At 41.4% G+C, this 25614-nt stretch overlaps 1 protein-coding gene across 1 annotated transcript in view; it reads right to left on the bottom strand.

The window, feature by feature from the left end:
• Window positions 1-468: 468 nt before the first annotated feature.
• Window positions 469-25614, bottom strand: part of GEMIN2 (gem nuclear organelle associated protein 2) — a 55012-nt gene continuing 29866 nt past the window's right edge. The window contains exons 4-10 of the mRNA XM_073610612.1: window positions 17349-17408; window positions 14410-14526; window positions 12555-12599; window positions 7131-7199; window positions 6944-7054; window positions 5304-5362; window positions 469-2347 (exon numbers count right to left, since the gene is read on the bottom strand). Coding sequence (XP_073466713.1) covers window positions 2302-2347; window positions 5304-5362; window positions 6944-7054; window positions 7131-7199; window positions 12555-12599; window positions 14410-14526; window positions 17349-17408 — 507 coding nt within the window. The 3' untranslated portion in view covers window positions 469-2301. The remainder of the gene's footprint in view (window positions 2348-5303; window positions 5363-6943; window positions 7055-7130; window positions 7200-12554; window positions 12600-14409; window positions 14527-17348; window positions 17409-25614) is intronic.

Here is a 25614-nt window from a genome sequence, read left to right as displayed (position 1 = left end):
ACTGACAGCTCAAAGAACCGAGCCTGAAAGTATCAATTTCAGGTATCAGTGCATTTGCTTAAGTACCGATACTTGGGCAAATACTCAGTATCGGCACCGATACTAGTATCGGTGCAACCCTAAATTTTTATCCCAATACATGCTCCTTATTAAAAAGGTAAAAACTACCTATCCTACCAACCCCCCATTCCTAAACAACGACCCAACTCCTCTCACTACTACAGCACCAAACCTCTCACCTCTGGGTCTCACAGGAGACACCCAGAGCAGCGGAACCTTAGGCTCCTGCTGCTGTCAAACTCTTGTGAGGTGGGAGCAGGGAGCATGCATGACACAAACAGCCCAGGAGCATGCATGCGTCCATAGCACCTGATTTGCAAAGGAGGAGCAGACAGCACTGTCAGGGGACTACCAAAGAGGAGTTAAGGGTCAGTTCTGTGAAAAAGTATTGCACCGAGCAGACAAGTATAACATCTTCTCTTTTTAATTTTAGTATCACTTTAAGAGCAGAATTTAAAAATGTATATAATTAATAAGTAATATCAAGGTCATGAAATGAGCAAGAAGACAAAAACGAGGTCTTAATAAAAAAAAAGAAAGAGATCTTTATGTACAGACAGGGAGAATAAGACAGGTTTCATAAAACAGAACACAGATCCTGAAATTGCCTCTGCAACCAACACAATAGAACATGTGTCAACACTTAAACAGCATTTATACCAAAGATGATTGTCCCACCAAACAGCCTACCTATAATAGGTAATATTTAAAAGCAAAGGAAACATAAAACTACATATACCAGCTAGGTTGCTGTATCCTTTCTTGCTTTGAAATGCCACCATCTTTCACACCCGCACCTGCTTACAACACACAAAGAATAGATAAAGGAGCATATTCTTGCTAGATTTTTGGAGCAGTGGTTACCTGCCAGATCCTAACTTATGCACCTCTTTGCTCCTAGGAGAGTTTGATATCCAGTGAATGAAGCAGACTGACATTTGTCTATAACCATTACACAGCATGCAGAAGGTGAGAATGTCAGCCTATTTGCTATTTTTTTTTACCCATCATTGGTACTATAGGACATGATCACCACAATTAACATAGTAAAGGATCCAAGTCTAAGGTGTTAGCAAAATTATACCTTAAAAGGTGAAATCCAGAGATGTAAAATTAAGTTTGGGTAGGAAGCACATAAAAACTTAGTCCTTAAAATGGGAGGAAGACCATTTGAAAAAAAAAAAAAAAAAAAAAAATAGAAATAATTTATAATAATCCTGTTTAATCCAAACTTTCAATTTTCAGTTGACTTGCATATGTAAAAAATAACCCAAAACCTCATACATAGTTTGCTTGCAGAGACAGACCTACAAATACAATTTATAAAAAATGATCGATACAAAAGAATTAAACATAAAAAAAAAAAAAAAAAATACAGAAGTTTCACAGTTTTCCATGCTACAGGTTGCTTCAACCACAACAGTGCCAGCAGGAAAACCCATGCAGGTCCTACTGGCAAGGATGGGCTTTTTGAATTGAGATCAAAAGGACAGGTGCAGTTTTACAGAAAACTACAGGACTCATCCTATAAACCACTCAAACTAAGGACCCCACCCCCTCTTCTTAGCAAACAGGTACAATACTAGCTTTGACGCTAGTATCCTCTGCATGGGGGAGACCCATACAAAAGGGAGAAGTATTATTAAGGAGGCCACAACTCTCCACAAACCATCATGACTCACAACCCGATCCTCTGTCTCCATCCCTGTATAGAAGCACAGCACAAAGGGTTTAGACTTCTACAAAGATAACAAGCCAATGTACATGTTTCACTGGTCCCATACAAGCAAAGCAACATGAATTAAGGACTTTTAACGAAAGGGTGCCACCAGGTTATTTGCAGATGTATTGGATCCAGTTCTGGTCTTTGGTGGTTTTCTGTAAAACTGCTGATATCCTTTACAAAAAGGATGAATTTATGGTTTCCAAAACCCTTTAGGCACTTGAAATCTCTACAACTTTGGCCATTTGAAAAAAATAAAAAATAAAAATTCAGCATTTTTAAATCTAAGCAGCAGGATCATTTTCCACTCCTGGTCATTGTATATTCACATGCAATAGTCTGATGTGTAGCCCTTCATATCACTGCGTCAAAGGGATTTTATTACTGCCACTTTCTTTCTGAAAGTCAAGTTCTGAACAGAAAAGATGGTAGATGCACCACGTAATGAAGGGAGGCTTGCTTTGAATGGACAGGTATTGCTGTGTGCAGGGGAAATAGAGGCAGGCAGTCTCATCTCTTCAGGAAGGGTCACCAGAATCTGCCAGATCTCGTTGTTCAAAATACCTAGATAAAGATAAGGGGTATTTCAACACTTTGTCACTGTAACCTTCCCTTAAAGACATATTCTAAGCATAAATACCTGTATTTTAAAAAAAAAAAATCCCCAATAGCCAAAACATGAACCCATTTTAGGTGCACCAAAATGTGTTTTTTCAAACCCAGCTACTGCCTTATAGAAAGTAGAAGTGACACCATAACCAGTGCAGAAAGCAGTGCTGTGGGAGGGACCTAGCAGGTTCACACACACACACTAGGCTGCCTGCGGAAAACTACAGGAGGGGTATTATTGAAGACCAGTCGCCCTACACAAGAAGGGGGAGCAGCAGGGACTGGTCTCTATTATAGCATGATCTTGCACAGGAATTGTTTCATGCTGGATTACTGGACATATTTAGTAGAAACCAAAAAAAAAAAAAAAAAAAAAAAAAAAAAAAAACCATAACATAACCCACAACTAAATCAAAGCAGAACACACACAATCCATTTTAGTTATTTGCACACTTCTTTAATTCTAGGAGCCATTGACTGGAATTTTGATTGTTGCCAACCATAAAAAACAAACAAAAAAACAAACATGAAGGTGAAGAAACAAAATGATAAAAGGGACAAATGCCTCACTCAATGCCAAGTGCTGAGGCCTGTAGTTCTTGAGCTAGTAGGTGCTGATTGCAGGTAGCCAATGTAAATGTATGTGAATGAAGTGACTAGACATACTGTTGCTTGGCCCAATTGGACAGGTGTGGGCTTGCAGGCGAGTGGCCCCGTATGCAGACAGTTCACGTTTAGGGCTACTCACCCATAGGGATTGTTCACACGTGTTTATGAACAAAGCAATACTCATTAACGCTCCTATGGCATGTGTTTATTATGTGTTTTTGTTGTGTTTATAAAGCGTTGAAAACACTTCAATAAAGGCGCAATAAAAACACTCATGGAAGGGCTGCTTTTCTTGAGGGAAGTGCTTAAAAGGCAAAAGTGATGTAGAAGAAATGATCCAGTTTGATATGTTGACTTAGGATATATTACAATAAAATATATAAAATAAAACCAGCAGCCATAATCATACTCACTACTGCTCTCCTGCTTCCTGGAACACAGTTTTTCCCAATCGAAGGATAAGATTTTTTTTTTTGTATGCATCACAATAGCTCAGGATACTTGGGTCATATATTCTGGGTACTGTTCCGCCTTTTCTATGAGTACTGATACATAAATATCAGCCTTTCATAACACTTGCTGACACTGTTCCTTCCATATACCAACACTTGCTGATGAGGTCTTTTACTGACACAGAAAGCATTGCCACTACCAATAATGCTCAATGGAATTTTTGCAGATTAATTCTTTTGTGTTCAGCTGCTCAGTATATGTAATTTAACACTTTTTGGCTGCGCAGTGACGCATTATAATATTGACATTTCCTACCTGGCACTGTCCATATTGCTGGCTGGTTGGGAATTTTGCCTGTACACAGAAGTAAACGGCGTTATCACACGTCTGTTCTGTACAACAGAAGTGATTGGAGCTGCTCTGTCCTAGTTCTCCATTTTTCCCCAGTCTATGCTAACACTTCAAAAAAATGCATCACCAACACACCCTAAATGCTCTAGGTGCTGTTAAGGTGCAGATATTGGGCATGACCACTGAAATCAATGGAAGCGGTTGACAGGCATCAATGACTCATGAAAGCAACATGCTGCTTCATTTTTAACACGACACTACTGTTCCTGTGTTAACAGCACTGTGTGCTACCATTATAATATTCATGGTGGGCGGTTATGAGGCTTTAGAAATTCCGCATAAACACATGGTGCCGACATGTGTGAATGAGCCCATATCTCTGTCAAATTACCAGAGTCTAAAATCAAGTGGCATTTTAAAATGTAATACTAGAAATAGTTTATTAGAGTGCCCATGCCAGCTCCAAAATTACAAGAAGGACCTGTAAAAAGTTGAAGATTAGAGCAAGTGAATATATTAGAAATAAGGAGCTGAAAACCCAAACCTGTCAGAACAGTTCTAAATAGTTATACTAGAGATGAGCGATGACAATTTATTAAAATAAAAAATATATGTATACAGTTGAATGATCTAATGTAATTTAAAAAAACCTTGGGCTTGAAAGAATTGGCAAGCAAACCATCAAGATTGTTTGCATGGCCAATCATGATTTAGTCATCGAGCATAAATACATAAATTCTTGCACAGACATCCAAATACAGAAATTTCAAAATTTTTATTATATGACCTGCATTGATACAAATACGAGTAACAGAACCAACACAAAACATGCCTGTGTTTAAAGTGGATGTAAACCCACTCATCATTTCTAAACTACTTCCATAGTGCTGATCTATAAGGATATACATGCCTAATGCATGTATCCTTGCCTATCAAATATCTCCCCTTTACCTGTTTGGTGCCCTGCAATACTCTGGATTCTGTGGGTGGGTCTGTTGTCTGCAGCTCGGTGGGTGGAGTCCTGATGTCAGTAGACTCCCCGTCCACCTCTACACTCCCCTTGGCCAGGCATCAATTTTTCTAACACTGAACTTTTGCTGGTCTCGTGGATTATGCCCCATGATTACCAACATCCAGTCAAAACCCATGAAAGTCACCACATGACTTCAGTAGGCCAAATCATGTTGAGGTGTGGAGCAGCCAATCCTGGGAGAGCTGGAGAAGAAAGGAGAGGGGAAGTGAAGTACCCAGAATGCCTCTCTCACACTCACAGCAAGGGGGAAGAACAGACACCTATTTCTCTGTGTGTCTGTTTTTATCTTACTGAAGGAAGATAAGAGGATTGCTCAGAGCTGGAATAACTCTTCTTGGCAAGACTGGGCACAGAAGAAATGGCATACTCTGCTGTAACAGATATGAGTCTTAAATTAACATTTGTGGGATTTACATCCACTTTAACCTAAAGCAAACTTACAAAAAAAAAAAAAAGCTGATTTACCTGCCAACTAGACAGATGAACAAGTTTAAAGCAGATACCCTCTCATCTTCCTTGTGTTCCTACAAAAAAGAAAACACAAAGTCTTAACAGATCCACAATATAGATCACAAAACAAAGTAGTGCTGATTCTTGTACTGTTCCTCTGCATTGGCCTATGAAGATTTAATTTCAGTATATGTTTAATGCCCATGCTGTATATTATGGTGATTGATCATTCCTGTATAACAAAAAAAAAAAAAAAAAAAAAAAAAATATGTAAAACACCACACCCAAAGACTTTAACCCTTTCATGACTAAGCCTATTTTTGAAATTTGGTGTTTACAAATTAAAATCCATATTTTTTGCTAGAAAGTTACTTAGAACCCCCAAACATTATATATATTTTTTTAGCAGAGAATCTAGAGAATAAAATGGAGATTGTTGCAATATTTTATATCACACGGTATTTGTGCAGCGGTGTTTTAAATGCAAATTTTTGGAAAAGGGACACTTCCATTAATTTAAAAAAATCCAAACAGTAAAGTTACCCCAATTTTTGTATAATGTGAAAGATGATGTTACGCTGAGTAAACAGATACCAAACATGTCACGCTTTATAATTGCACGCACTCGTGGAATGGCGACAAACTATGGTAGCTATGAATTTCCATAAGCGACGCTTTCAATTTTTTTTACGGTTACCAGGTTAGAGTTACAGAGGAGGTCTAGGACTAGAATTATTGCTCTCGCTCTGACGATCGCGGCGATACCTCACATGTGTGATTTAAACACCGTTTACATATGCGGGCGCGACTTCCGTATGCATTTTCTTCACTGCGCGAGCTCGCGGGGACGGGGGCGCTTTAAAAATTTTTTTTTTTTTTTAAATTTATTTTTAGACTTATAAATTGTGTTTTAAAAAAAAATGTTTTTTTTTTTTACTTTTATTGCTGTCACAAGGAATATAAACATCCCTTGTGACAGTAATAGGTGGTGACAGGTACTCTTTATGGAGGGATCGGGGGTCTAAAAGACCCCCGATCCCTCCTCTGCACTCCAAAGTATTCAGATCGCCGAAAACGGCGATTCCGAATACTGTGTATTTTTTTAAATTCGGCGCCATCGGCAGCCGAGTAAATGGGAAGTGACGTCATGACGTCGCTTCCGCGTTTACATTGAGAAAGCTGGAACGAAGCCGCCCACAGCTTCGTTCCAGCCCGCCCACAGCCGCCAGAGGCAGCCGATTGGACACCGGGCCTCCCGATCGCACGCGAGGCCCGGTAAGAGCGGCGGGAAGGGGGAGCGTCCCCTCCCGCTCCTCCGGTATAACAGCCGAGCGGCTTTTAGCCGCATCGGTTGTTATATACGGGTAGCCGATCGCCCACTCGAAACAACGGTACCGGGATGATGCCTGCAGCTGCGGGCATCATCCCGGTATAACCCCCGAAAGCCGAGTACGCACATATGCGTACGGTTGGCGGGAAGGGGTTAAAACATCCAAGCAATGGTTTCTATCAGTTTTGACAGGGATAAAATCACCCACTTTGAGTGCATGATAATTAACGGATTAATCCAATAAAGTTATCTTGGTAGCTCTAGAGAAGGAAATCTGGACCCAAACTGACGTTCTAGCACGCTGCAAGGATCATACTATACATACCACTGCTGCTCTGACTTGAGAGCACCTGCGTGCCAGCTGCCGGATGAGGGAGTGTGCCTCTGGCATAAGTGGTTTCTCCAAGCAGGCAAGCAAGGCATACAACCAACGACCCTGAGAAGAAACAGGTAAAAGGCAACATCAAGCAAATTATAATTAACTATACAAACCTATAAGAAAATATACTCACCAGCTCTGGAGTAAAGTCTCTTTCTTCAAACCAGTTCACAAGGTACTCCAACACACTTGTAACAGTTGCCTTCAAAAAAAAAAAAAAAAAAAAAAAGTAGTGCGTTTGGGATTAAAGTACCATTTTTTGTGTTTACAGGTGAAAATGCTGCATAGTCTCTACTATGTACAGTATTTCACAAAAGTGAGTACACCCCTCACATTTTTGTAAATATTTTATTATATATTATCATGTGACAACACTGAAGAAATGACACTTTGCGACAATGCTTGTATAACAGTGTAAATTTGCTTTCTTCTCAAAATAACCGAACACACAGCCATTAATGTCTAAACCACTGGCAACAAAAGTGAGTACACCAAGGTAAAATGTCCAAAATAAGCCCAATTAGCCATTTTCCCTCCCTGGTGTCATGTGACTTGTTAGTGTTACAAGGTCTCAGGTGTGAATGGGGAGCAGGCGTGTTAAATTTGGTGGTGTTATAAATATGATGAAGAAATAACACATTTTATAATCTACGGGCAGAGATGTGTAAATTCAAGTAGGCCTCAAGACAAGACAGATGAACTAAAAAAGTCTTTGTGAGTTCATATGTTTTCCAAGTTTTCAATGGATTTGTAGATTCTACAAAGTGTGTTGAAACAGACTTGCGGGAACAATAAGGTCCCATTTCACAAAACAAAGATGTGTACCTGTCTGTGGTTTGTAAATAAAAGCGACAAAACACAGCCATAGAAAAAAAAGTTACACAAATACGTGACTAGACTGTTATCACATAGAAATCACTCGTGTCGAACAAAACCTATTGTGTGAGATTTTAGGAGTTGTGTAGATAACTAATTCATCCATAAATAACCATTGAGTCTGTCCAAAGTTGACTTCAAATGTGCAGTCAGTATTATGTTTTAAAATATATCTGTTATAAGGTAAAAATAGAAGGTTGTAATTTAGGACAAATAATAAGTAGAATTGTTTAAGATGCCAATCAGTATTATGAAAGACATATGAATCGTGATTATAACTGTATAAACATTTACACATAGCATGTGTCTTTAGATCAAGAAATATTCATTGGATATACCAGAATTATACATTTATCCATATAGATAATCATTTTATGCGATATTGCTTAATATGATTAATAGATAGACCAGTCTTTATAAGAAATTATATATATATATATATATATATATATATATATATATATATATATATATATATATATATATATATATATATATATATATATTTATTCCATTTTATGTAATAGTGATCAAAATTATACCAGAGCGTATTTTGTATTTTATATTAGACCGGTTACCAGAATACTTAAAGTTATATATTCTTCTCACCAAGATACAAACAAATACACATTATGAAAATTGAACATTTTATTTAAAAGATAGTTCATTTTTCTGCCCTCAGACATGCCTAGTGGTTGAAGGTGATATTACCTGAAATTCACCAAAGTAAATCATTATATTTTTCCTAGAAAAGAAGCCATACTTTTTGGGCTGAGCCTATTATAATTTTATGATCTTAGATGGTATTTATAAGCAAGAAAGATGCCATGAAGACACTCAAGAACATTCAGAAACACCTGATTACCATCAATCATACACGCAGACACATACACCAGTCATCTACTCACACTTTTACATTCATGAAGATTCCTGAACACCTTATGCTTTGGAACTCTGAGGTCGCAAGAAGTAATTCCTCTTTAAGAGTATCCATCTTGAAAGCCACGGCAGCCATTCTAAAAACTCTGGTAACCAGCAATTCAGACCAGTAGCTGTTTTGGAACAGGTAATTATGTCGTGTTGATTTTATCTTATATTCATTTGTGTTCTCTTAAATATTGATTTATTGAATATTTTATAAATGATAATTTTTCTCCTGAATCAATAACCGCCTTGTAGATTTTTCTCTAAAGATTCAATTTTCAAAATATATTTTTCATAGTTTACATTTTATGACATAACAAACATCTAATTTTATTTCACACTGTTAACCACTTACTTACCTGCAGTATAGTAACGGTTGAATTTGAGAAATATAGACTAATTGTCATTTTACAAGGTTATTGATTCTACGGGGAAGTTTGTCACTGTTGTATCACCAAGGTACTACACTCCAATTTAGCAGGTGTTTCAATTGATATTCAAGATTTTATGTAACGCAATCGGTATTTAATATTTTATGTAACGTTTATGTCAACTATTATATATCTCTATTTTGTATGATCACATGTCTGGTGAATACATTTCATATTTTTAGACTGTGGTCATAAGAGATTGAATCTGTATCTTAAAAATATCATGGTTAAAAATGACTTACTAAGCACAACAGTGTTATTGCTCTCACTCTCTCATACTGGTCACTGGAAGTTCAACATGGCACCTCATGGCAAAGAACTCTTTGAGGATCTAAAAAAAAGAATTGTTGCTCTACATAAAGATGGCCTAGGCTATAAGATGATTGCCAAGACCCTAAAACTGAGCTGCAGCACGGTGACCAAGACCATACAGCAGTTTAACAGGACAGGTTCCACTCAGAACAGGCCTCGTCATGGTCGACCAAAGAAGTTGAGTGCACGTGCTAGGCGGCATATCCAGAGATTGTCTTTGGGAAATAAGACGTATGAATGTTGCCAGCATTGCTGCAGAGGTTGAAGGTGGGGGGAGGGTCAGCCTGTCAGTGCACAGACCATGCGCCGCACACTGCGTCAAATTGGCTACATGGCTGTCGTCCCAGAAGGAAGCCTCTTCTAAAGATGATGCACAAGAAAGCCCGCATACAGTTTGCTGAAGACAAGCAGACTAAGGACATGGATTACTGGAACCAAGATAAACTTATTTGGTTCAGATGGTGTCAAGCATGTCTGGCGGCAACTAAGTGAGGAGTACAAAGACAAGTGTGTCTTGCCTACAGTCAAGCATGGTGGAGGGAGTGTCATTGTCTGGGGCTGTGTGAGTGCTGCCACCACTGGGGAACTAGATTTGAGGGAACCATGAATGCCAACACGTACTGTGACATACTGAAGCAGAGCATGATCCCCGCCCTTCGGAGGCTGGGCCGAAGGGCAGTATTCCAACACGATAATGACCCGAAACACACCTCCAAGACGGCCACTGCCTTGCTAAAGAAGCTGAGGGTAAAGGTGATGGACAGGCCAAGCAAGTCTCCAGACTTAAACCCTATTGAGCATCTGTGGAGCATCCTCAAAAACGGAAGGTGGAGGAGCGCAAGGTATCTAACATCTACCAGCTCTGTGATGTCGTCACGGAGGAGTGGAAGAGGACTCCAGTGGCAACCTGTGAACTCCATGCCTAAGAGGGTTAAGGCAGTGCTGAAAATAATGGTGGCCACACAAAATATTGATACTTTGGGCCCAATGTAGACATTTTCACTTAGGGGTGTACTCAACACCGATCTAGGTAAAGAATCTCCGACGGAGACTCTTTACCACGTGATCAGCCGTGTCCAATCATGGCTGATCACGATGTAAATAGGAAGGGCCGGTGATCGGCTTTTCCTCACTCGCGTCTGACAGACGCGAGTAGAGGAGAGACGATCGGCTGCTCTCCTGACAGGGGGGGTCTGTGCTGAGTGTTTAACAACACTACAAGTGAGTTTAATGTGTTTCTAAGTACACAAATTAGAACTGGCTATTAAGGTTTTATCAGAAATCACAGCAACAACTGAAGTGCAGAGAAAATTTTTACTGGAACAAAATGGACCACGCTTTAGAAGGCGTTTTTTTTCACCTTTCACTGGATCAGCTGTGTGTTTAAGGTTTTAAAGGCCAAGTTCACCTTTTCAGGCAGAATTTCACTTTTCACAAACGGAAATCTTTTTGAATGGCTTTTCTGCCCAAGCCATCCCACTGTGCTCATCTCTCACAAACCTAGTCCATGGCAGCTATGAATCTGCATCTCTCAGTTCAAAACAAAACAATTATGCCTTACTGCATCACAGAATAGGGCATTTACCACACCTTCCCCTTTACTATACCACTTTAATTCCACCAAATATCCCACTTCTTATAACAACTTGCCGACCAGCTCACGCTGATATATACACGTCGGCAAAATGGCACGCTCCCGCGAATCGGCGTATGGCTACGTCAGCTCCTTTAAGAGCCATAGCAGGCATGTGTGCCTGCTGCACAGCAGAGTACCCGATGCGTGTGATCGCTGCCGGCCACCCACGATCGTGGGCATGAGAGAGGGAACAGGGACAAATCATTGTTCCAACAGGAGAGAAGAGACAGATCTGCCGTTTGTAGTAATAACAGCGAAATGTCTCCTCCCCCAGTCAGTCCCGTCCCCCCACAGGAAGAAACACTAACTAGGGAACACATTTAACCCCTTGATTGGCCCCTAGTGTTAACCCCTTCCCTGCCAGTGATGTTTACACAGTAATCAGTGCATTTTTATAGCACCGATTGCTGTATACACGTCAACTGTCCCAAAAAGGTGTCAAAAGTGTCCGCAGTACCACTAAAAATAGCAGATCACCGCCATTACTAGTAAACAAAAAAAAAAAAAAAAAAATGCCCCTAAACTGATGAAGAAATGTTTAAAAACATTTTTGGAGATAAAAATTGTTTTTTTGTTTATAGCGCAAAAAATAAAAACCGCAGAGGTGATAAAATACCACCAAAAGAAAGTTCCATTTGTGATGAAAAAAAAAAAAAAAAAAAAAGGGGGGATGTCAATTTTGTTTGGGTACAGCATTGCATGGCCGCGCAGTTGTCAATTAAAGCGACGCAGTGCCATATTGCAAAAAAAGGCCTGGTCACTAAGGGGGAAAATATTCCAGGGCTGAAGTGGTTAAGGTGACCATACACTGTACAATCGCCTTTATATCTATCAGCTTTGCAGTGCAAGAGCCTGCCTGATTTGATAGAAATTGAATGGATTGTTTAGGTGGACCCTATAATTCCATATTTTTGGTAAATCTGAAGGAAAATCGTACAATAAGATTACATAGTATATGGCCAGCTTTATACAAGTACATAAGAGAGAGACACTCTTATGTACTTGTATAAAGCTGCCAGTGTTCTTGTGTAAATATACCAATTTCACTTTAAGGCCTCATTCACATCTAGTGTAGTGGGAGCGCAATTTTTTGGCGTGTTTTTTCTGTGACACGCATTTGACAATCCATTGATTTCAATGGGCTGCCCTACACGAAACAAACTGTGGTAGAGTACCTCATGGGGCATTTTGGCATATTGCGGTTTGCATATGTTTTACCGAGTTTGTTGCACATGCTTTTGCACAAGGCAAAATGTGTGTTTATAAATGGACCTCATTGTCATTGCGAGTCACACCTAATGAGCAGTTTATTATCATTTTTGTCATGTGTATTTAGCTTATTGAACAACTGCACACATAAGTAATTGACTCATCTCACCTGGCTCATACGACTGACAATACTCAGCAGAGGTGGAAATCCAACCTACAATAGCAATGGCAGAAGTGGTTTGTAAACACTGCTTTAACAAAAGAAAAAAAAATTATTATACAAGACCCAAGATTAAAAGGTAAACAGAGTATAAATCATGACCTTAACTTTCCATAGGCCAAAGCACAAAATCTACTGAAAAAAAAAGAAGAAAGAAAAAGAACTGCCCAACACCTTACAATTCTACAAAAAGAGTAAAAGCAAACTAACAGTTTATTTAGAGGCCAAACCACATATGGGACAGAAATTACAAGAAAGGTTGTAAGGTTTCATTAGGAAGGAAAGAAAGATGGAAAATGGAGTCTAAAGCCTTCATACCTAATCTGAGGCCCCTGAAGTTATTAGTGAGCGTTCGTGCATACTCAAGCCAATAAACGGTTTCATGTATTTCTTTCAATATCCTAACTTTTTTGTGCTACCTCCTTTTTCAGGTTTTCCGCTCTAAGCATTTATAATGCTTAGAGTCAAGCGTGACACAAGTAATTTTTTCAAGGAGGCTGTAGATGGCACAAATGTGGAACCATTTATTTGTAAAAAGGGTACAATAGCAGTGATCTCTAGTAGTCTCATGTAAAGGTCTACAGTCTCCAACAACTACTATATCACGTTCATAGTCTCTGCCTATTTCCCGTAGCAGACCCAAAATCTGACCAATTTTTGTAGCAGATCTGTAGCCTCTGACCACCTCCTTTTAAATATCTGCAGTTTTACAGTTTTCTGTGACATTACATTTGCTGATTATTAATGAAGCCCCTTTGGTGATGTTCAAAGCTGCACCCTAAGGCCCACTACAGCAAGCAAGTTAACCATCACTGATCTAAAACAATGAAGTATTAGATTTCAGATAAAGTAGAGCCAATGGTTTACATCAATAAAAACCCTTTGGAATTTTGGACATCGCTAAAAGAAACAAAACTACAGCTTCTCGCACATAAGGCACACTGCTGAAAGCAAAATAAGCACATCACACTCAGAATTTGTTGTGCAAATGCCATTCAGAATTTCTATATATTAGATTGTGAATGCTAGCAGCTGAATTGATTGAAAGGACTTTCAAAAAGAAGGCAAAAAGAAGCTTGAAGCAAGTAAGGGGGTCAAGCCAAATGAATGCACCGGTCATTCAGTCCTGAAGGATCTCAGAAGTGTCTCAAACTGATCTCAAATGCAGCCAAAAGCAAACTGCTTCCCCCCATATAGATGCAAAACCAATGGCTGTTGACCCTAATGCCACGTACACACGAGTGGACTTTACGGCAGACTTTCCGAATGAACGGACTTGCCTACACACGATCAACCAAAGTCCGACGGATTCATACGTGATGACGTACGTCCGGACTAAAACAAGGAAGTTCATAGCCAGTAGCCAATACCTGCCCTAGCGTCGGTTTTTGTCCATCGGACTAGCATACAGACGAGCGGACTTTTCGACAGGACTCGAGTCCGTCGAAAAGATTTGAAACACGTTTCATTTCTAGGTCCGTCGAACTTTTGGGGAAAAAAAGTCCGCTGGAGCCCACACACAATCGAATTGTCTGACGGACTCCGGTCCGCCGAACCAAGTATGCCGTAAAGTCCGGTCGTATGTACGCGGCATAAAGCTCTGTGAGGGCTAAGCTTTAGAAGACAACATTTAAGTCATTTTGGAAACCAAAGCCTAATTAGTACATGTAGGGGTTAAATGCTACCATTGGTCTCCCTCTTACCTTTTAGCCTTTGCTACAGTGCCCCCGAAGTCCAGCCCAATCAGACAATGTAATGTTTAACTATGTAAGATTGTACATATCCTCCATATAATGAGGTTTACCTTGATATAATCGATACCTGGGTTCTGGTTCTCATTGTTCAGAGCAGCAGCCAGATCAGAATACAACCTCTCACCCAGACAAAACTTCTTCCAGCTTTCCTCATCCTCTGTGCTTGGCTGAAAAGAAAAATCAAATCTATGTCACCCTTTTGACACAGTGACAACACAGAAGACCAACCTGGAAGACAGGGAGAGAGTGCGCATTACCCCCCCATGACAGGAAACGCCCAAATAAAGACCATCATGGTAAAATCGCCAGGAATATTTTAATGAAAGCTGCAGATTTAAAAATTAAAAAAGGACTTTGGAAATCTCATGAACCTCCCTAAGCATATATAAGAGGATAACAATTGGGTTCATTTGCAATAGATTAATGCCTGGCACACACAATGAGATTGGACGAATGATGGTCCATTTTTTTTTTTTTTTTTTAATGCTAGTCTCCTTATCGAAATGGAAGAGTTTACTGAAGTTGCGAAAATTCTCTTACGACAGAATAAAAATTTGGAAGGGATGTAATGTGTTGTAGTGTATTTTCGGACAACTATACTGATTAAATGAAAATCGTACAAACATTCTCGTGCTTGTTCCATCAGATAATTTTGCATGAATAGTCGTGATCGACTCTCGAATACTGTGTACCAACGATCAAATAATCTTACGATCGGTTTGAAACCGGTATTTTTTGTATAATTTTTCTGATTGTGTACGGGCCATACATTTTAAACAGAAAGTTTCAACATTTGCTTAGTTACAACAATTTACAACCAATTTTGAAAATCGATAAAAAAAAACAACCAAAAAAAAAAAGTCTGTTAATTGACATGATGATACAACTAAATAAACCGTGTGGTTTTTTTATGTGCCTCTGGAAGTTGATATCCCAATTTTCAGTTGGGGGAAGAGGAAACTGGGAAGGGATTAAAAAAAAGGAGGGGAGGAGAGGTGAAATTAGTTTTGTTAATCTTGCAATTCCCAGGCTGGGAAACTTTTAAAGCAGGTATGAGAAGTAGGAGATTTTGTGGGGATGTGCGGTAAGGTTGCCACCTGTACAGGAATGACCCGGACAATGCGGGTTTTGACAGCTGTGCCCGGGTTTGTGTCTTCCTGACACCCGGACACAGCAGTATAGGCTCCAGACCAGTCCCAGCCCCAGTGAGGGAAGTACCTGCAGCCCCGGCGTCACCAGTATCATGCCTTACTTCCCAACCCCCCCCAATGCCCTCTCTGAGTCCCGCCAGCAGCATACCAAACCCACCAGCTCCTGTGGCTTCAGTGATGCGTGCCTCCTCCCTCCCCATCACCACCCTGCCTCTGACTGTTAGAATAGATGCTTTCTCTCAATGCTCTCCCGCCAGAAGACCCCCCCCCCCTGCAATGGTGCAGGTGTAGAACTCTCTCTACCGCCAGCAGTATCCCCCCCCCCCCCCTTTCCCTGCTCCAGCAGGTTGTGCAGCCAATGTCCTGTAGTAGTCGGGTCACACCCTCTCTCCCACCCAGCCGCCAGCAACGATGCCAGAGACAGTGAAAGGAAGGCCACTGGACTGGTGTTGCTTTTGCAGGAGAGAGCATGGTGTTACAGACTGCGCCTGGAAGGTAAGGGGGTTTTGTCTCGCTTTATGGAGGTCTCTGGGGGGGGTCAGGGACTGTGATATTTAAGAGGCTCAGAGCTAACAGGGTCTCTAAAGGGGGGGGGGGGGGTCTATGCTGCTAATATAAAAAGGGACACTAATCTAATAATCTAATGGGGGACACTCTAAGGAGGAGTGCTGATCAGTAGAGTTGCTACAGGGGGGCTCATTCACACTATAGTTGCCACCGGTGCTGATATAAGATGACTCTAATAAGATGAACTAATGGGGGATGCCGGCTGCCGATTTAAATGGTTGCTGACCAACCATTAGCTCAGCAGTCAGCACCCCCCATTATATCAGAGTCACCTTATATCAGCATTCAGCACACACCGCTTACAGACCCCCATTAGATTAGAGTCCGGTGAAGGGTGTCCATTATTTAAGTGGTTTTTGGGCTTTAACCAATAGAGCTATTTACTCATTACATACAATATATTTGCTTTCTTATAGGTAATTTTTTTTTTTTATACAGAGGTATAACAGGTAGGTCCCCTACTCTCTCCCGCCCTCAGATGCGAGTGGTCACGGCGATCTTCTTCAAGCTAAGACTTTCTGGCTAATGTCCAAAGGAGCCTCTGCCCCCTTCCAGGACTTCTAGCCTGTGCCTCCCTGGCTTGGCTCCATGCAGTGTCTCCCCTCTGGAGGAAACAAACACAAATAACTGAGGAACCAGCAGGGGAGGAGGAACTTTAAAGTGGGCTGGCACGGTGTGTCCTACAGAGAGGAGCCAAGGTCTCAGGTGGCTGTCCTGAAAGACAATTAAGGGGGGAAAAAAAAAAAAAAAAAAATCATTGTTGCAAAACAATATAATTAAAAGAAATCTTTGTTTGCCGCCCCCCCCGAAAAAAATATACAAAGTGGGGTATGCCTGTATGGATTACCTTGTTATCTTTTAGTAATGACAGAGTTGTTGCTGAATGAACAAGTCCATTGCAGAAATGTGAAAATTGCTCTGGTCCATAGTGGGTGAACAGGCATGACAGGCAAAGTGGTTAAACCAAATTTAAATTTTCAAAGTTGTTAATTTGTATTTTCCCCTTTCAATTAAATAAAAACCGCTGGTGTTTCTACGATAGCGATAGAGATAGAGATATCTCTACCCCCACAGACAAGCCAGACACACCACTTCCTTGCCTGGCAATGCTTACTCAATTCAGCATTAATAAAGACAAAAACTGATTTACTTACAGTGTTTAACAAAACTAAATTATTTTCATGTGAGAATTTTAAATTTTACTTTTGGATCCCCCTCAATACAGGAGTAATTATTATTCCATGAGGGTGGCCCTGTATAAAAACACTCACCATTGTAACATTGCCATCTAAAGGCTGGGACCTCCAATGACTTCTGTGCTTATGAAGACTCTGTAAAGGGCACAAGATTAATGTGAATAATCTGTAAGTAAACATTGTAAAAAGCATACTGCACTCCCCTCCTTCTCCCAATGTCAAACACAGTGGATCTGAAGTACCTGGAGCAGCTGCTCAGCAGTGCCTGGATCACACACAGCGGGCCTCTGCCACTGTGTCACAGAGCGTGGATTTCACAATATCTGTTGGCCGCTGTAACAAAGTCCCGACTCCTAGACTTACTCCTGTGATAGACGGCACACTGATCCAATGCATTGCAACTGAATCAGTGATCAGTCTATCACAGGAGCCTGTCTAGGAGGTGGGACTTTGTTACAGCGGCCGCTGGGATATCCAAGCTCTGTGACACAGTGGGAGAGGCCGGCTGTGTGTGATCCAGGCACTGGCGAGGCTGCATTTGATGGGCTGTAATCAGGATACATTGCGGAATCGAATTGTTGACATGATAATCGAATCGTGAGACCAGTGAAGATGTGCAGCTCTAGCGAACTATGTTCATTATATTTAATTTATGAACACATTGGTACCGATTATTCACCGTGTTACATAGTTACAAAGTAGGTGAGGTTGAAAAAAGACACAAGTCTAACCTATGTGTGTGATTATATGTCAGTATTACATTGTATATCCCTGTATATTGTGGTCATTCAGGTGCTTATTCTTATGCTTTACTAGTAATGGTGGCGATCTGCAATTTTTATCGTGACTTGGACATTATGGCAGACACATTGGACAATTTTGACACATTTTGGGACCATTGGTATTTATACAGCGATCAGTGCTATAAAAAATGCATTGATTACTGTAAAAATGTGACTGGTAGTGAAGGGGTTAACACCAGGGGGCGATCAAGGGGTTATTTGTGTTCCCGGGGAGGCGATTCTAACTGAAGGGGGAGGGGACTGACTAGAGGAAGTGACGGATCGTGGTTCCTAGCTAATAGAAACACACGATCTGTCATTCCTCTCAGAGCGGAACACGGATTTGTGTGTTTACACACACACACTTCCATGTTCTGTCCCTCGTGCTTGCGATTGCTCATGGCCGGCTGTCATCGCGACCTTCGGCCACGGGCATCGGCACCCACGCAGTGCAGTCTAGCTACGACGGTTCGCAGGAATATGCCGACCTGCCACGGTAAAACGACGGCGGCTGGTCGGAAAGCGGTTAAGGGAATGAAAGGAAGGAGCTGGTAAATGATATACTGTCAGCCGCTGATTGCAGTTATTCTTTTGTTCAGAAGAGTCTGCTTAAGAATTCTACTATAAGCTCATGTTCACTGAAGGGACCACGAGCCTATAGCAAAAAAAAGAAAAGAAAAAACAGAAGTGGGAAATTAATAGTTGGGGTATGAAGGAGGAGCGGGGCCTACTATCAGTTAGTATAATAGGGGACCTCAATTATCCCAATATAGACTGGGCAGAGGGGACAGCTCACTCATTTACCCTTTCGCTGCCAGGCCCTGTGCTCCATTTTGTACACTCAGGTGGCCAGACCATTTTTGCAATTTTTCCTTTGATTTTTTATTTTTCACTTACAGCTTTCAAAGTTTGTAAAAGACCCCCCAAACCATATATTTTCTGAAAGCACATGACCAATAGAATAAAAAGAAGGTGCTACTTTATAAGGTCCCACGATATTTGCACAGATGTTTATCAAAACAATATTCTTGCTAAAAATCCACTAAAATCACGATTAGCACATTTATACACAGCAAATTTTACAAAATAACTACTAAATATAAAAGCTTAACCTTTATTGAATAAATAACAAAATATTTGTTCATTTTGTCCATCCATCCTGTGGCCACAAGGAAGTCGGCCTGGGCCACCGTGGAGCGCAGGGAGATGACGTCACCAGGAAGCAGAGAGACACCTTCTACAGGCCTGTATCAGGAGCTAACGCTCCGAGCGCATAGCCGCTTTTATTCAGTTGTTTCTCCCCTGGTGTCTCTCCGCTTCCTTGTAACGTCATCTCACTGCGCTCCACGGTGGCCCAGACCGACTTCCTGGTGGCCACAGGACGGATTGAGGCTCCCCCAGTCATCTGCCAAATCCATGGACGCTCGTTTTGGATGCCGATCTACACCTGCAGACACCAACATTTACAGATGAGCCTGTTTTTATGTTATTTCCTGTAAGTGCATTACTTACTTTGCTAATAAATCGTATCTAATATACTACACTCAGGTTGGCGCTTCCTGTGTCTCTCCCCCTTCCTCAATCTGCTTACAGAGCTGGATTTTCTCTGAGGACAGCTGCCTCCTACCACCTCACCCTAAAAACTGTTGCTGTATGGACTATTGAGCCGTTATTGCTCTCATATTGCCTGCTATATTACTTCACGTACATAAATATTTGCGCTTACAGTTTTTTCTTTTTATCAATTGTTTCCGTGTCCGCTCTACATGAGCGGAGCGGACACGGACCAGTTGTCCGCCTGCTATGCGGGGATCAGCAGACAGATCCTCCGCTGAGCAGGCGGATCTGCTTGACAGAGTCCACTCCATGTGAAAGGGGTCTTATCAGGAGCGCTGCCCCCCTGCAGGGTGCCGGACTCATACGTTTGTATGAGTTTTTTTTTTTTTTTTTTTTTTACAAGCCACATGATTAGAGCCCATGGCTCTTATCAGCTTGAAAAAGGTTGGGCTCGGGGCACAGAGCATTGCACCCTGAACCCACCCACTTGTAACAATAGCGCCCCCCCCCCCCCCCCCCCCACTGAGTCTATGTTTCTCCAAACTCACTCCCTCTTAATTTTTTTTTTTTTAACGTTATATTAAATTTTTTTTTTGGGTGATATCAGGGGTCTAAACAGACCCCCATATTTCTGAGACAGAGAAAGTCCCTTTCTCTGCAGCACTTTACTTGAATGAAATAAGGAATCTGTATAGATTTTCCTCAATCATTCATAAAATGACAGTCTGATACACAGTAACACTTGTGGTTACTATATTTCAGCTGTCAGTAACACATCTAGGAGCGATCTGTAGTGATCACTGCCCGTGCCCACGCTACTACGGGGGGGGGGGGGGGGCTTGGTAAACACATGTTTACCAAGCCCCCCCCCCCCCTCAACTCCACCCCCTCCCACATTAAAAACACACCTGGATCCCCCCAGGCAGCACCTGAAGCCAGCGGGAGTGGAAGAGGAGGGATGCCGGGTAATGAGGTTAGCTGTAGGGAGTGGACTTTTCTGGGGGGGGGGGGGGGGGGGGGGGTCACATTAGGAGTTAATAACTGCTATAAGTTTTTGGTCATTGAAGTGACGTCCATACGGACTTGGCCGTGAAAGGGTTAACTACTTAAGGATGAGATTTAAGTGAAACTCTGCGCCAATTTACTAGAAAAAATGTGTGAAAAAAATATATAAATAGATTGCTGCTTCCCTCAAAAAGAGTGGTGTGCTCCTATGGTATGTGATAAATTAGGTGTAGGAGGCGCTATATAGTGATAGTGCTTGGTAACTAGTTGATAATTTCCATAACAACCAATTTAAAAAAATGTTGATTTATAATCGTCTCCTAAAACGCAATCCCAACAAAAATGACATGAGAAAAAAAAAAAACACCTAAATAAGTGAAAGAAAGATCCACAATAAAAGTCCACCACAAAAACATATATATGAAGAAGCTTCAATCTTCCAGGTGTAACAGTGTCTTCCATAAATAACACATTTAATTTATCACTTAAGGACAGAGCCTCTGAGATTTGGTGTTAACAGTTACAAGTTAACAGTTTTTTTTTTGGCTAGAAAATTACTTAGAACCCCCAAACATTATATATATATATTTTTTTAGTAGAGACCCTAGAGAATAAAATGGTGGTTTTTGCAATATTTTATGTCACACTGTATTTGCGCAGCAGTCGTTCAAATGCAAATTTTTTGGGGAAAAAAAAAGTACTAGTTACTTACCGGTAACGGTCTTTCTGGGAAATCTTCCAGGACGGCACACCTGAGAGATGAGAGGCTCCTCCCCACAGGAAACACAATCAATCAACAGCTGTTTTAAGTCCACACCCTTCCCCCTGATCCTCAGTTTGTAGAGAAGTAACTCCTGAACCTGGTTCACAAGGGAAATCATTCCTCATAGGCACTCATCTTCTAGTGTTCTAAAATTTTCCCTCCAACGGGTGGGAAGTAGGCCTGCCGTCCTGGAAAATTTCCCAGAAAGACAGTTACCGGTAAGTAACTAGTACTTTTCTCAAGTCATCTTCCAGGACGGCACACCTGAGAGGATAATCAAGTACCTCAGGCCTACCTTAGGGTGGGACCACTGCAAGACTCTTGGCGAACCTCGGTTCTGCAGTAAGCTTTACCTTTACTCCATATGCTTGATGAAGGTATCTTAGCTGGATCATGCGGGTGATCTGCCGGTCTACTCCACCGGTGTCCCTGCCTTCTCTGTTTTGGATGCAGGATTTAGGTGGAGTGGGCTCTTAAAGATGGAATCAGAAAACATGTTAAACTTGTAGGTTATCAATGTTGCCTGTCACACATCTACCAACAATGGCCTATTCTGCCTATAGGTGCTGCTTAGAACCACTAAAAAGATTAATCGGAGACCTGTGTTGTAAGACAAGGACACTACATTGATCCATAAGGGGGTCTGTCTTAACACAACCCTGTCCAGGGAAATAAAACTGCCAAAAAAGGGGGGCCCCTGACAGACAACCCCTTTTTGTTCATTTTTATCTTTACGTCAGCAAAGACTGAAGGGAAACCTACTTAAGGGAAATAGATTAACAAAAACCTTAATCCCTGGGTTTAAGGCATGCCCAATCTATAGTTTTACTTTCGCCTGAGAGCCTACTCAGGAGATTAACATCTATAGCAGGAAAAGAACACTCATATTGCTACATCTAGTTTTGCTAGAAGGGCAAAATGAAGGCCATGCACCAAGCTGTAACCTATTTGGTCGGGTATACATGTTTATACTTCATCTTCAGGCCATAAAACTCCTTTGAACCGAACTTCCTAAGTTCTTATTAAACAGGGCGATCCATTATCGCCTTCCTCCAGTGACCCATAACTCTACTGGGCTTCAACCCTAGGAAATGGCTCTGGCATCCCTGAATGTAAGGGGTCGAGGCTTTCTGACATGTGACATCTGCACCAGAACTCCTGGCCCTTTCACGGAAGAGAAGGCTGAAATACAAAAAGGTGATACATGTATTATTAATATCACAAATAAAAAAATCATAGATTGTGGACATAGCACAATAGATTTAGACAGAAAGGACACAAGCATAGACAACAATGTTGTGTATCTGAGTGTGACTAGCTAAACCAAAATATCAAATATGGGAAGAGACCCAAATCTGAACCTCACAGTCTGGTTTTCTGATGTGCGGCCAATATGTAAGCATTAAGACACAAACACACCTTAAATGCTGCGCATTTCTGAAGTGCAGCTAGCTAGGTCATAACTGGTAAATACAGTAAGGACGGGAACCCCCTTTTACAGTGGTGTTTTACTGATGTACAGCAAAACAAGGCTATAAAGAGAAGACAGAAAGACCCAAACTTCTATGTTGCGTATTTATGACGAACCACCAAGTACAGTTATAAGACAATCCTTCCTGTTATGCAGTTCTGTAGTGCAGTTACATAGAACCAACAGAGAAAGAACACAAGCAACCTACAGCATTGTGTTTTTCTGAAGTGCCATAAGGTAAGGCAATATGAAACAGAAAGCACCAACAAGCTTCAATGTTGAGTATTTCTGCTGTGCAGCAACATAAAAACAAAGAAACAACAGACAGCCTTTACAGCTGCGATCTTTCTGGTCTACTGCAAAATAAGGCAATAACTCCACAATGAGTATTCCTGCAGCGTTGCAAAATCTGAACCAGAAGGGACAGATAAGCTTAGGGTTCCCACACCCGTGCGACCCAACCTGCCACTTGGGACTTCAAGACGCATGAGAAGTCATACTATGGCTTCCAAAGGGTATCATTCATGACTGTGCGACTCCAGGTCGCAGCGTATCCAGCAGTCCCTGCTTACGGAACCACAGACCTCAAGATTACACAGGTCGCAGGAAAAGCAGTTTTCGGGTCGAACAAACAAGGGGTCCCCATGCTGTGGCTCCCTGGAGGAGTGCAGCCAACAACCCCCTACTGTGTATACCTAAGAAACAGCAAGGAAGATCAATGAGAAACACCACTTACTGCTGTGCCTTTCTGATATACGGACGATAAGGCAGTAAATATAGGACATACAGGACACAAACAATGTTCAATCTTTGTGTATGTCTGATGTGTAGCATATACCAATACTGAGCAGAGATGTCATTACCCTCAATGTGTCTCCCTGCTGGGCAGCAAAAACAAATCAGAAAAAGACAAACAACCTTCACTGTTGTGCCCTTTCTGATATGCAGCCAATAAGGCAGTAAACCTTCAATTTTGTATGTGTCTGATGTGCAACAACAATCTTGAATAGAGATAGCACATCCATAATCAAGTGATTTGGCTTGTGACTCAACATGTCAAATCGCATGCCTAAAATTGGCAGCCATTGCCGTTAATAGCACTGTCTGAATCAGCACGACGTCACTTTGTGGTGCTGCACCTATTATCAATGGCAGTATGTGTACTACCCATAGCACAGGTTCAATTTGTATTTTTCAACAAAATCAGGACCATCCATCTTCACTGCTACCTTTCTGATAAGCAACCAATAAGGCAGTAATACAGGACCCACAGACAAACTTCAATCGTGTATATCTCTAATGTGCAACAATCTAACAATTCTGAATAGAGATAGCACATCCATATTGAAGCGATTTGGCATGCGACTCACATGTCAAATCGCATGCCTAAAATCGGCAGCTATTGCCGTTAATAGCACTGTCTGAATCAGCACGACGCCACCTTGTGGTGCTGTACCGATTACCAAAGGCAGTATATGTACCATCCCTGCCATCAATTTCCTGATGCCTTTCTGATAAGCAACCAATAAGGCAGTAATACAGGACACAAAAACCCCACAGACAGACCCCAATCTTGTGTAGGTCTGATGTGCAGCAATATAACAATTATGAGCAGAAATATCATCACCAGACTCAATGATGTGCGTTTCTGGCGTGCGGCACAAAACCAGAAAGTACAGACCACCTTCCCTGTTGTATTTTCTGATCTGTAGCCAAACAAAGCAGTACCTTTAGGATATAAAGGACACCCAACAAGCTTCAGCAGAGATGTCACAAATCTCAATGTGTACTTTAGTTGTGCCACCAAACACCCCAGCAAGGACAAACCTTCACTACTGAGGTCTACTGGTGAGCAGCCAAGAAGGAGTCATGGTGTATCCCTTTATGAAATAACCAAACAGGGGCAAATTATTTCATAGGCATAGCCTGGGCTGTAGATACTAATGCTTCACCACCAGTGAAGGAACCAATCCTAAAATGGTTGGACACCTTACTATAGTAGCTGTTGTCCTACCTTACCTCCGTAGATTGAGCAAACGCTACCCAGCTCATACACGGGTGGGGCTGATCAGTAACTAAAGTCTCAATGAGCCCAGCCCTAGAGACCAATATAAGACCTCTAAAAAGGGTGGTTACCAATTTAGCCTGGAGTTAAATAGCCACCTGCAGCCCTTAAAGAAGCAATCATATAGCCATCTAGCTCTTGCATATGTTTGCACAGAAAATCCTTAATCAAAGGATATAGGAAAAACGATTTATGGTAAATCGCTTTTAGATCTGTCACTGAGTGGACTGTAGCCCAAACCAACAAAAAGGTTTTTCTTACCCCCTGCATTAAAATATAACCACAATGTAAGAGTGGAGTGGGAGGTTGGAGCTTATGAAAAGTTACCCATAGCAAGCAACCCCCAAAAAGGAGGATCTGTCACAAGGGAACCCCTACTGTGCCACACAGAAGCTTGGTCCCTGCCACATTGTTGAAAGTTAGGTCAGCTTTTAAGCATCTTGGAGCAACTTTAAGCAGATTCCTAGCAGCTGGGCTAATAGGGCCAGATAACCTAGTGCACCTGCTGAGCAAGGGAGCTTACTCCTGAATCCTTCAACCATTGCACCATTAATAACTTGTTCAGTGGTATACCTGGCCAGTAAGGAACTCTTTGTTCTACCAGGTCACCCTCTTTGCTGTATTCAGCCCTACTAATGTACCACAACCGGGTATGTAGGGAGAGGCTGGCAACCTACTGTTGTGATAACCACAGTGTC

Source organism: Aquarana catesbeiana, linkage group LG13 (assembly GCF_042186555.1).
Source record: "Aquarana catesbeiana isolate 2022-GZ linkage group LG13, ASM4218655v1, whole genome shotgun sequence".
Classification (NCBI taxonomy): Eukaryota; Metazoa; Chordata; class Amphibia; order Anura; family Ranidae; genus Aquarana; species Aquarana catesbeiana.
This window is presented reverse-complemented; position numbering and strand designations above follow the sequence as displayed.